The sequence below is a fragment of the Coffea arabica genome, chromosome 10e (assembly GCF_036785885.1).
Source record: "Coffea arabica cultivar ET-39 chromosome 10e, Coffea Arabica ET-39 HiFi, whole genome shotgun sequence".
In the NCBI taxonomy this organism is placed as follows: Eukaryota; Viridiplantae; Streptophyta; class Magnoliopsida; order Gentianales; family Rubiaceae; genus Coffea; species Coffea arabica.
This window is the reverse complement of record NC_092328.1, coordinates 18,058,145-18,071,687: the sequence shown is the minus strand read 5'-3', so window position 1 is coordinate 18,071,687 and position 13,543 is coordinate 18,058,145. Positions and strand designations below refer to the sequence as shown.

At 42.1% G+C, this 13,543-nt stretch overlaps 1 protein-coding gene across 1 annotated transcript in view; it reads left to right on the top strand.

Annotated features, from left to right (window-relative positions):
- The first annotated feature begins 5,926 nt into the window (after nt 1-5,926).
- The window catches only part of LOC113711377 (uncharacterized), a 51,950-nt gene continuing 44,333 nt past the window's right edge, over nt 5,927-13,543 (top strand). Inside the window, exon 1 of the mRNA XM_027234545.2 lies at nt 5,927-6,307. Within this exon, the coding sequence (XP_027090346.2) occupies nt 5,927-6,307 (381 nt within the window). The remainder of the gene's footprint in view (nt 6,308-13,543) is intronic.

Genomic DNA, 13,543 nt, shown 5'->3' with positions numbered 1-13,543 from the left:
GGTGTATTCAATTATACAAGTTGCATCTTGTGAGACCCCGTAAATTTTCCCAGTTTCTAGGTTTTATTTTATTTAATTGCATGCTTTTCTACATTTTCTTTATTAGAAAATTTTCTAGATAATTTTTATAAGTAAATATAGTTTTTAGATGATTTTTCTAGTATCGGTTAGTTTTTGAGAAATTAAGAATGTATACCGGACGTGGGACCCGCTAGTGCGAAAAGTTCGGAAAAATTCGGCCAATTAGGTTAAGTGTTGGATACCGGGTTTATTTTAGCAGGTGTTAAGAGATAACTAGAGGATACTACATGAATTAGTGTGAGAGAGACAAAAGGATAGCTATGCATTTATGGAAGTGACAAGTGTCACTTGGAGATTACTTCTTACTTGTTGACTACTATTCATTACTTTACCAAATAAATCAAAAATTGACCAAAATTACCCCTTAATTGCAAGCTCTTGGCCGATTCTCTCCAAGCCAAAAAGAAAGGAAAAGCTCTCAATTTTCTAGTCTCCAATCTTGCCCAATCTTTCACTTCAACCGTTTAATCTTTAAACTACTCCATAAAACCTCTTAGTTTGGTGATATTAAGATTAGTTGTGAAGTTGTTTGGAAGGCTAAGGTGGTTAGTTGCTTCCTTTCTTGCATTTTAAGGTGAGCATCTAAGGAACTCCTCTTTTGTTCTTGATGATGTATAATTAATGGCTTGTGGTAGCCTAAGAGGTGTTTTTGTGGGTTATTTAATGATTTTAGTGAGATTGATGACATTTTTCTATTTAATCATGAATTTTCTGTTTTCATATGATTATTATGGTGTGGCTTGGTATGATGGTTGGAAATAATCTAGAATGGAGCTAGAATGCATAAATTGTGGTTGTTACGGAAAATTTCCGCATTTGACGGAAAATTTCAAAAGTTAGGGTTTCATGTAACCATATTCTGCCCGGTACTGTTACTCATAGTTAGAGGCCGAATTTGTGACAGCCCCACCTCCCCCTAAGGAGAACCAAAGGGTTCGGCGGACCGCCTGCCCAACTCTCGCCGGGACTCAGTCGTTCACTCAAGAAAATCAGAAATACAACCACCAGAAAGAGCAAAACAAGGATCCAAAACTTAAAACAAAATTTTATACATTGCTATCTCAAATGTACAACCATCAAATGTACAAAGGTTCTCACTTCACCATACAACCAGCCCGTGCCAAGCACTAGGGCGAGAACCATTACAAAAACAAAGACCTAGACAAAACGAGTCTATACCAAGCTCTCATCCTTGCGTGCCTTCCCCTGTTAAGGAAAACAAAATTTAAGGGATGAGCTAAAAGCTCAGTGAGGTTCCGAACACATAATAAAACAATCAATCCAATACACTAACACGGAATATCACTACTTCACGAAACATTTACAATGGAAAGCGATAAAACATTCATGAAAAGGATACGGCTCACATGGAGCAATTCATTCGATCATTCATTCGTTCTCTTGACATTTCCCCTTATTCCTCCAATCATTTGAAAATTTCATTTTTATAAATAAACCCTCATTCGTTCGTTCGTTCGTTCATTTCATTCACCCCCTCCTGGAAATTGGCCAGACTCCACCAACCTACAAGGTAATACTCGAGTATACCAAACGTTCACCCAGGTCACCATATCGCCCGATCGAGTCCGCTTCTGGCTCGAGTCGATCGGTAACAAGGGGCAGTGGCCAGTTCAGCCAAAAGGCTTACATTCATGCACAAGTAACATTTCAATCGTTCAATCATTGAAAAGTTCACAATCATTTAGGCTGAGTGCGATAAAGTACACACTCGTCTAGAAAACTCGTTTTGGCTAATCATTGAAAGCACTTAACACGTTATCAATCAATAAGAACAAGCCAATAAGTCAAGGAATATAGCAAACAAGGAACACTCACCTAACTATGCAAAATAACGTGCAAAATATCCTTCTGGATAGTATCCTTAATCACCGAGAAAACCTAAGATTCAAAGAATATAGCACAACCAATTAGGTGAAATCGAAGAAACCCAATAAATGATGAGTAAAACGCATAAAAATGACTTTAAAGCGAAACGGGGCATTTGTACTGATGGTCAGAAATATCTAGGGTTTCATAAACCAAACGCAAAAATTAAACTAGAAAGGGTTATAAAATTTTGCGGCAAAAAGCACTTGGATCAAAGACAAGTCGGAATCCAACTAGCCTTCAAGAAAAATTTCGGCAGCAAATCCCTTGTGTTTACCAATTTTCCAGCCATTAATGGCTTCATTATTTTCTCAAATCAGTCCCAACATCTCACACAAAATAATCTCATTTCCAAAAGCCGTTCACTAGGCTGAAAGTCATTCAAGTACGGAATTTAGCTAGGAAAATGACCGGAAATGAAAGTCAAGCCCTAAAATATTCCAATAAGCACAAGAAGACTTGATTACAAGTCATAAACCAATTCCAAATACCACCAAAATAGGGCTCCATAAGCATACATAAACATTAGAGGAAACCAGAAAAATCCAGAAATGATTTAGCTTTAGCCCTGAAAAAAAACAGTTTTTGACCTCATTTTGCGATAATGGTACCTAAGACACTACAATTATCGGATGAAGGTTTAAGATACACCGTTTCGAACCTAAAAGACAGGGCTACAACATTACAGAAGGTCACTCAACCCAGTTTTGAGTGCAACCATGTCAAAAATGCAAGATACTACACCAAAACCGTAAAACAGATTCACAAAATGCATTCTAGCGGAAACATCATAAACCAGGCTATCCAAGTCGAAATCCAGAAATTCCAAAACCAGATGAAAGCTAGGAAACAGGGATACATTTCATCAGAAGGCCTCAACAACCAATTTCGAAGAAATTCCAGCCAAAACAACCAATTACAGGCGCAATTCTTACATTCGGGTAAAACCAGGACAGCAAGGGTAATTTCGACTTTTCTCATTCTACGCTACTCCGATTGACCTGAAAGTTTGTAGCCACCTCTAAAATGTCATTCCCTACAACTTTCATGTTTTAAGCCAAGGCCAATTCGGCCTCTATATATGAGCTACAAATTCGGGCAGAATGAAGAACAACAAACCCTAACTTTTTCAATTTTCTTCCAAAACAGCAATTGATTGCAAGTAACCACTTTTCCCACCTCATAGAGTCCTTAAACATCATTTCCAACCATCATATATAGCCACACAATCATGTTCATATTAAAACAGAAAAATCACCAATAAATAGAAAACTTCACCAATTCAACCAAAACTCAAGATGTAATCCATCAAGTTTCATCTTCTACCACCACTAATCATAAATTAGGCATCATTAGAGGAAGGAAAGTGGTTCTTCTCAACTCACCATAGAAACAAGAGAGAGGGAACAATTGGTCCTCTTAGCTTTCCAAATAACTCCACACAACACCTCACTAACACTCACTTAATGTTTTCTATGGAGCAAAAACAAATTCCAATGGTTGATTTAGAAGATTGGAGCAAAGATTGAAGCAACTTGGAGAGCTTTCTTTCTTCCTTTCTTGAGAGAGAGAGCCGGCCAAAGAGGAGAGAAAAATGAGGAATTTTTGGTGAAGTTTTAGTTATTTAAGTCAATTGGTAAGACATGGAATAGTAGTCAAATGGTCCACCCAATAGCCAAGTGACACTTGTCACTTAATTTAATGTTTGCCTAACTTTTGTCTCTCTTATACCAATCCACTTAGCATCCTCTACTTATCTCTTAACACCCGGTAAATTAATTCCAGTATCCAAAACTTAACCTAGTTGACCGAATTTTTCCGAACTTTTCGCACTAGTGGGTCCCACGTCCAATATATGCTCTTAATTTCTCAGAAACTAACCGATACTAGAAAAATTATCTAAAGACTATATTTACTCATAAAAATTTATTTTCACAATTTTCGAATAAATAAAATGTGGAAAAGCGTGCAATTAAAAGAAAAATAAAACCTAGTACTTAAGAAAGCTACGGGCTCTCACAGAATTAGCCTTGGATTAAAACATGAAAGTTGTAGGGAATGATATTTTATAGTTGCCTGCAAAATTTTAGGCCAATCGGAGCAACGTAGCCTGTGAAAAGACTGAAATACCCCTGTTGCCCTGTTTCTGTCCGAACTTGGTAATCAGCTTTGGTATTTGGTTAATTTGATTGGGAATACGATTGATTTGGTTGTTGATGTCTTCTTAAGAAATATATCCTGGTATCTTAGCTTTCGAATGGCATTGGAATCACTTGAATTGGACTTTAGTAGCCTGACTTATGGTTGGTTAACCAGAATGCGCTTTGTTAACCTATTTTTACGGTTCTGGTTTGGTACATTGCAATTTTGACTTAGTTTCTCTACAAACTGGACTGCGTGGCCTTCTTCAACATTGTAGCCCTTTCTGTTAGCTTCGAAACGGTGTATAGTATACATCCATCCGATACTCGTAGTGCCAGTTGTGCCCAATACGCTTAATGGCGTCAAAACTATTTTTAGGTCTTAGAGCGTAACTTGCATTTCCGGATTTTCCCTAACTTACTTTAGTGCTTATACGTCCTAATGGAGCTTTATTTTTGGTAGTATGTGGAATTGGTTTATGACTTGTAATCGAGTCTTATTGTGCTTGTTTGAATATTTTAGGGCGTGACGGTGATTCGAGACGCTCTTTGGACGGACGTTTATGAAATTTCACTTGCGTGCTTGGTGAGTGTACTACTCACTTGTTTGTTACTATGTGGCTTTGCTATACTTGCAATTGATGCTTTGAATGTTACTGGCACCATGAAAATGGATTAAAGCGAGAGTGTACTTGATCACTCTCACTCTTTATGTCCTCTATACGACTGTTTACTGTATTACTTGATGGTATGTGAATACACTGGATTTGGTGTCGCTTGGACGAGTATCCAACGACCATTACTGTTACTACTGAGCTCAACCCCATTGGTAGTCGATTGAATCGAGCCGGCGAGGGATTGGTCGTGAAAATTGACGAGCCATGGGGACTGTTATATGGAATCTTGTAGTATGAGACTCTCGATTCCGGTATACTCGAGTATTACCAAATTTATACTGTTTGGAGTTCGGATCCGGTAGGGGGACGTTGGGTGGAAGGATTGGAAGTAAAGTGGAGCCTACGGTTGGTTACTTTGTAAACACTGACGGAGGGTCAATGAAATCCGATCAAGTATACAAGCGAGGAAAGGGGCTCTTGAGAGCCGTCCGTATCCTTTTACCAATTTTATTAATGTGTGATCGTGGTTAACTTCTTTATTGAATGAATTGGGGTGAAAAGTCTTATGTTTATATGAACTTGGTTGCTTGAGTGATAGTATCTCACTGGGCGTATGCTCACTCTATTCCTTTTGTTTTCCTTACAGGAATTTGAATACTTTTGGAAAGTCCATGAATGTTGGTTGTCGAGTTGAGCTTGTTGTAACTATCTTTTGAATAGCTTCTTTTGGGCAAAACTCTAAGTGCATTTTGGATCCAACCAAAAATGTTGAGTTGTAATTTGCAAACAGTACTTGTATAAACTTGTTGGACAACTTGGGTATGTCTTTTTGGTATGTAAATGCTAAATTTCAAGATGTATATGTTTGATTGATATTTGGTTGGATTTTGACGTGTCGGTTACTATTCATGGCCGACTCCGTTTTTATTTTTTTTTTATTTTGTGATTTTGACTTGTTTAAGCGCGCTTGTGTGTTCCGGAACGTTTAAACCGTATTGAATTGTCCCGTTAGTCCTGGCGAGAGTTGGGCAGGCAGTCCGCTAATCCCTTTGGTTCGCCTTAGGGGAAGGTGGGGCTGTCACTGGTGGTATCAGATCCTAGGTTTGAATTGGCCTGGGCGTGTTAGAAAGGCTCGACTTGAGGATTATTTTGCTTATGTTCCTTAAGGTTATTTACATTTATTTACTCTTTTGGTGTAGGATGGACGGATGTGGTGAGCCTAGTGATAGCCCTCCTGGTGAGCGATCCCGTGGAGTGCTCCTAGTGATCCCATACCAGATACGGTCAAGTGGGGCCGTCGTGCGTTGGAGCCCGGCTAACCGCCTCCGACGGTGTGAGTGTCGCCACACCTATGCCTACCCTAACACCTTAGTGTTGGCCGTGGCCGAGGAACGGAAGGAGCTGGCCAAAGATAATGCTAGGCTCGAGGCCGAGGTGAATCAATTGAGGGCGGCCAACGAGAAACAAGCCAAGCGAATTAAGGATCTAGAGTACGATGTGCTCGAGTGTGAGGATAGAGTGGATGACCTCTGCACTCAACTTAGGGAGGCACGTGAGCGTGAGACTAAGCGAGCTCGGAAGGTTAGGGTTCGAGCCGCGTCGATCCTGAACCTCTGCGCCGACGTGCTCGAGGGGGTGAGTGACGAGGCGTCGTGTACAGGGGCCGGGGCAGGGGGTGAATCCACCCCGTCGGGTGGGTCTACTAGCCCGACGACGGACTAGGTTGTGACTTCTAGGATCTTTTAGGATAGTTTTGTTTCTGTATATAGGACGGATAGGGAAAAGAGCCTTAGCTAGCCGTTTTGTACGTTGGATTAGCTACGTGTATATTATTTTTGATAAGGCCATTCCCTGGTGGATTGTCTATGTGTATACTTGACTTGACTGTACTTGGTTTAACTGGTTGTTGATATGTGCTTTGTTTGGAATGTATATATATGTTATTGTAAAAACTTTTGGGATTTTACTTACATGCATTGTTATTGTATTGTTCTAGTACGTTTGCTTAGATCAAGTAGAGTTCATGGAAGGTACGCGTAGTGGACGGGGATGTGGGCGCGGGAGTAGGCAACCTACGTCGGACCAGGGTGCTGGGGAAACCTCCTCTGGACCTAATCCTGAACCGAGGGTTGACCCCAACGTACAGATAGCTGCCGCTATGCAGCAAATGACCAACCTGCTGGCACAAGTGGTGCAGCAACAGGGTCAGAACCCTAACCCTAATCCTGGAAACCCTGGCAACCACGTCGAGAGCGACGACAGGGCACTTGAAAGATTCCAGAATTTTGCCCCACCGAAATTCGTTGGGGGGCCCTACCTGGATGTCGCCGAAAGGTGGCTTGAGAAAATGATAGACATTTTCGCTGCCCTGCACTACACCGAAGAACGGCAGGTGACTTTTACCATTTTTCAGCTGGAAGGGGCGGCCCGTTCCTGGTGGAATGTCATTCGGCAAAAATGGGAACGGGAACAAACGCCCAGGACTTGGGTAAATTTTATGAGAGAATTCAACGCGAAATTCTTTCCTCCTCTAGTTCAGGAGAGGAAGGAAGATGAGTTTATCCGACTCCGCCAAGGGGCTCAATCTGTGGCGGAGCACGAGAGCCAATTCACCCGCCTGTCCAAATTTGCTCCTGAGCTGATCACGACCGAGCAACGGCGGATCAGGCATTTTATCCAGGGCTTGAATGTCGAAATCCAGAAGGACCTCGCAGTGGCTCAAATTAATGCTTTTAGCGAGGTCATGGAAAAGGCCCAACGGGTAGAAAGTGCTAGGTTGCAAGTAAGGAACTTCCAAGCAAAGAAGCGCGGCTTTCCTTGAAGCAGTTTGGGGCAAGAGGATAAAGGTACCCCCTCCAAGTTCGGACGAGGAGCTGGAGGTGGACGACAGACGGGTTCCGACAGAGGGGCTCAGTCCAGGGGTGGCCCAACTGGGAGAGGCCAAGGCGGAAACTTCCAAAAGGGTTCAGGTTCGGCGTCCCGTGGGCCTTGGGGGTACTGCGGAAAGCCGAATCACTCCGAGGATAATTGCTGGAAGAAGGAGGGCAAATGTCTGCGCTGCGGAAGCGCAGACCACCAGTTGGCCATTTGCCCGGTCCTAAAACAAGATGGAAAAGGGAGCCAACAACCGCCGAGGACCAATGCTGGACCAGCTAAAGGAGATGGGTCCAAACCTAAGGTGCCAGCTCGAATATATTCGTTAGAACCCCAACAGGTCCCAGATTCCTCCGAGGTCGTAGAAGGTACGATTCCTGTATTCCACCGCTTTGCCAAAGTTTTAGTAGATCCAGGTGCCACTCATTCCTTTGTTAATTCAGATTTCATGTGTGTCATCGATATAAAACCTGCTAGTCTACCATACGACCTAGAAGTTAGTACCCCTTCGGGGAATCATCGGTTGGTTACTAGTCTGGTTTATAGGGATTGTGAAGTGTGGGTAGGAGAGAAGAGGTTATTAGGAGATTTGATAAGCCTGTCCATCAAGTGGTATGATGTGATTTTGGGCATGGACTGGTTAGCTAAGTATAATGCCGAACTAGATTGTAAGAAGAAAGTGGTGGAGTTCCGTATTCCTGGGGAGGCGACCCTAAGGTTGGATATAAGGGGTAGATTAGCCTCATCTGCTTTGCTTTCGGGCATTCGGGCTAGAAAACTGCTAAGTAAAGGGGCACAAGAATTTTTAGCCTTTCTAATCAACACCCCCACAGATAAAGTGAAGGTCGAGGATGTACATATAGTAGGGGAATTTCCGGATGTATTCCCTGATGAGTTAGTAGCTCTACCTCCGGAAAGGGAGATAGAATTCAAGATAGACCTGCTACCTGGAACCACACCTATCTCCAAAACCCCATAACAAATGGCCTCTGCAGAGCTCAAGGAGCTAAAGTTGCAATTACAAGACCTTCTGGAGCGGGGATTCATTCAAGAGAGTGGATCTCCTTGGGGAGCCCCTGTGCTGTTTGTAAAGAAAAAGGACAGAAGTTTGAGGATGTGTATTGATTATCGGGGCCTGAACAACGTCACGGTTAAGAATAAGTACCCACTGCCCCACATTGATGAGCTATTTGACCAACTGCAGGGAGCAGTGGTCTTCTCAAAACTGGACCTCTGACAGGGGTATTACCAGTTGTTGATTAGGAGAGAGGATATTCCGAAACCGCTTTTAACTCGAGATATGGGCATTTCGAGTTCGCAGTTATGCCCTTTGGACTAACCAATGCTCCTGCCGCCTTCATGGACTTAATGCATAGGGTTTTTAAGCCTTATTTGGACCGATTTGTCATTGTTTTTATTGATGACATCTTGGTCTCGTGAGGAGCATGAGCAACATCTGAGAGTTGTGTTGCAGACCCTAAGGGAGCATCAATTGTACGCCAAGTTCAGTAAGTGCGAGTTTTGGCTGGAGAAAGTTAGTTTCCTAGGGCACGTAATTTCCCAAGAAGGCATCTCGGTTGACCCAGCAAAAGTAGAGGCTGTGACCAATTGGAAACGGCCAGAAAACCCCACTGAGGTTCGTAGCTTTCTAGGTTTAGCGGGGTATTACCGGTGTTTCATTAAAGATTTTTCTAAGTTGGCCGGTCCTTTAACCGACCTGACGAAGAAATATGGTCGGTTCGTGTGGAATGCCAAATGTTACGCGAGCTTTCAGGAGTTAAAGAAAAGGTTGACTACGGCGCCAGTTTTAGTCCTGCCTAACGGAGTTGATGGGTTTGCCGTTTATACTGATGCTTCACGAGAAGGCCTGGGATGCGTTTTAATGCAGAATCGTAATGTGATCTCTTTTGCCTCTAGGAAGTTGAAACTTCACGAGCAGAATTACCCGACCCACGATCTAGAGCTAGCCGCCGTGGTTTTCACGCTGAAAAAGTGGAGATACTACCTATATGGGGTGACCTTTGAGGTTTACTCGGACCATAAGAGTCTTAGGTACCTCTTCTCACAGAAGGAATTGAACATGAGGCAACGACGGTGGATGGAATTTCTGGAGGATTACGACTGTACCATCAACTACCATCCAGGAAAGGCGAACGTAGTGGCCGATGCTTTGAGTCGCAAGGCTCAAGTAGCAGGGTTAATGATTAAAGAGTGGGATTTGCTTGAATCGATTTGTGAGTGGAAACCCTGCCTAGAGAGCCATAAAGTGATTTTTGGTAACATTAGGGTGACATCCACCCTATTAGAGCGGATTAAAGGAGCTCAAAAGGAGGATGCTATGGTGCGGAAATGGGGAGAGAAGGTGAAAAAAGGGGAAACGACTGATTTCAACTTCAGTCCTGAAGGTATTTTAAGATACCGGAACTGAGTGGTGGTGCCTAAAGATGAAATGTTGAAGACGGAGATCTTAGAGGAGGCTCATCGGTCCAAGTACACAATCCATCCGGGTAGTAGTAAGATGTATCAAGATCTGAAAGGAACCTATTGGTGGGACAATATGAAGAAGGAAATCGCTTTATACGTGCAAAAATGTCTCGTTTGCCAACAGGTTAAGGCGGAGCATCAAAAACCATCGGGCTTGTTACAGCCCCTTGAGATACCCGAATGGAAGTGGGAAAACATCACAATGGACTTCGTTTCAGGTTTGCCGCGAACGCAACGAGGACACGATGCCGTTTGGGTGATCGACGATCGATTAACCAAGTCGGCCCATTTCTTGCCGGTAAACATGAAGTATTCCATGAACAAGTTGGCCCAACTGTACATGGACGAGACAGTGAAACTACATGGTGTTCCTGTGAGTATCGTCTCCGATAGAGATCCCCGTTTCGTATCAAGGTTTTGGCAGAAATTCCAAGAAACTCTGGGGACTAAACTCAACTTGAGCACTACTTATCACCCTCAGACGGATGGACAATCGGAGCGAACAATCCAAACTCTCGAGGACATGTTGCGAACTTACATTCTGGATTTTGGAGGCAACTGGGGTCAACACATGACCTTAGTAGAGTTTGCGTACAACAACAGCTACCATTCGTCGATTCAAATGGCTCCCTACGAGGCACTATATGGACGAAAATGCCGGTCACCGATCTACTGGGACGAAGTTGGCGAGAGAAAGGCATTAGATCCAACAACTATTCCATGGATGGAGGAGGCGCGAGAAAAGGTCAAATTGATACGGCAACGACTCCAAACTGCTCAAAACCGACAAAAGAGCTACGCAGACAATCGAATGAAAGATTTGGAGTTCGAAATTGGGGACCATGTGTTTCTTAAAGTCACACCATTACGGAGCATTACGGCGGGTAAAGGAAAGAAATTGCAACCAAGGTTCGTCGGACCTTACAAGATTCTCCAGAGAGTCGGTACGGTAGCATATAGACTAGAGCTGCCGTCCAGTCTCTCTCAAATTCACGACGTCTTCCACGTCTCGATGCTCAAGAAGTACTATCCCGACCCATCCCATATCTTACAACCAGAGAAGCTTGACATAGATGAATCGCTCACGTACGACGAGAAACCTGTACAAGTACTTGACCGAAAAGTTAAAGAACTGAGAAACAAGCAAATTCCGTTAGTAAAGATACTGTGGAAAAATCACGGGACAGAGGAAGTTCCCTGGGAGATGGAAGAAGAGATGCAAAAGAAATATCCAGAACTTTTCGTGAGTTAAGGTGAGAAATTTCGAGAGCGAAATTCTTTTAAGGGGGAGAGAGTGTGAGACCCCGTAAATTTTCCCAGTTTCTAGGTTTTATTTTATTTAATTGCATGCTTTTCTGCATTTTCTTTAGTAGAAAATTTTCTAGATAATTTTTATAAGTAAATATAGTTTTTAGATGATTTTTCTAGTATCGGTTAGTTTTTGAGAAATTAAGAATGTATACCGGACGTGGGACCCGCTAGTGCGAAAAGTTCGGAAAAATTCGGCCAATTAGGTTAAGTGTTGGATACCGGGTTTATTTTAGCAGGTGTTAAGAGATAACTAGAGGATACTACATGAATTAGTGTGAGAGAGACAAAAGGATAGCTATGCATTTATGGAAGTGACAAGTGTCACTTGGAGATTACTTCTTACTTGTTGACTACTATTCATTACTTTACCAAATAAATCAAAAATTGACCAAAATTACCCCTTAATTGCAAGCTCTTGGCCGATTCTCTCCAAGCCAAAAAGAAAGGAAAAGCTCTCAATTTTCTAGTCTCCAATCTTGCCCAATCTTTCACTTCAACCGTTTAATCTTTAAACTACTCCATAAAACCTCTTAGTTTGGTGATATTAAGATTAGTTGTGAAGTTGTTTGGAAGGCTAAGGTGGTTAGTTGCTTCCTTTCTTGCATTTTAAGGTGAGCATCTAAGGAACTCCTCTTTTGTTCTTGATGATGTATAATTAATGGCTTGTGGTAGCCTAAGAGGTGTTTTTGTGGGTTATTTCATGATTTTAGTGAGATTGATGACATTTTTCTATTTAATCATGAATTTTCTATTTTCATATGATTATTATGGTGTGGCTTGGTATGATGGTTGGAAATAATCTAAAATGGAGCTAGAATGCATAAATTGTGGTTGTTGCGGAAAATTTTCGCATTTGACGGAAAATTTCAGAAGTTAGGGTTTCATGTAACCATATTCTGCCCGGTACTGTTACTCATAGTTATAGGCCGAATTAGCCTTGGATTAAAACATGAAAGTTGTAGGGAATGATATTTTATAGTTGTCTACAAAATTTCAGGCCAATCAGAGCAACGTAGCCTGTGAAAAGACTGAAATACCCCTGTCACCCTGTTTCTGTCCGAACTTGGTAATCAGCTTTGGTATCTGGTTAATTTGATTGGGAATACGATTGATTTGGTTGTTGATGTCTTCTTAAGAAATATATCCTGGTATCTTAGCTTTTGAATGGCTTTGGAATCACTTGAATTGGACTTTAGTAGCCTGACTTATGGTTGGTTAACCAGAATGCGCTTTGTTAACCTGTTTTTACGGTTCTGGTTTGGTACATTGCGATTTTGACTTAGTTTCTCTACAAACTGGACTGAGTGGCCTTCTTCAAAATTGTAGCCCTTTCTGTTAGTTTCGAAACGGTGTATAGTATACATCCATCCGATACTCGTAGTGCCAGTTGTGCCCAATACGCTTAATGGCGTCAAAACTATTTTTAGGTCTTAGAGCGTAACTTGCATTTCCGGATTTTCCCTAACTTACTTTAGTGCTTATACGTCCTAATGGAGCTTTATTTTTGGTAGTATGTGGAATTGGTTTATGACTTGTAATCGAGTCTTATTGTGCTTGTTTGAATATTTTAGGGCGTGACGGTGATTCGAGACGCTCTTTGGGCGGACGTTTATGAAATTTCACTTGCGTGCTTGGTGAGTGTACTACTCACTTGTTTGTTACTATGTGGCTTTGCTATACTTGCAATTGATGCTTTGAATGTTACTTGCACCATGAAAATGGATTAAAGCGAGAGTGTACTTGATCACTCTCACTCTTTATGTCCTCTATACGACTGTTTACTGTATTACTTGATGGTATATGAATACACTGGATTTGGTGTCGCTTGGACGAGTATCCAATGACCATTACTGTTACTACTGAGCTCAACCCCATTGGTAGTCGATTGAATCGAGCCGGCGAGGGCTTGGTCGTGAAAATTGACGAGCCATGGGGACTGTTATATGAAATCTTGTAGTATGAGACTCTCGATTCCGGTATACTCGAGTATTACCAAATTTATACTGTTTGGAGTTCGGATCCGGTAGGGGGACGTTGGGTGGAAGGATTGGAAGTAAAGTGGAGCCTACGGTTGGTTACTTTGTAAACATTGACGGAGGGTCAATGAAATCCGATCAAGTATATAAGCGAGGAAAGGGGCTCTTGAGA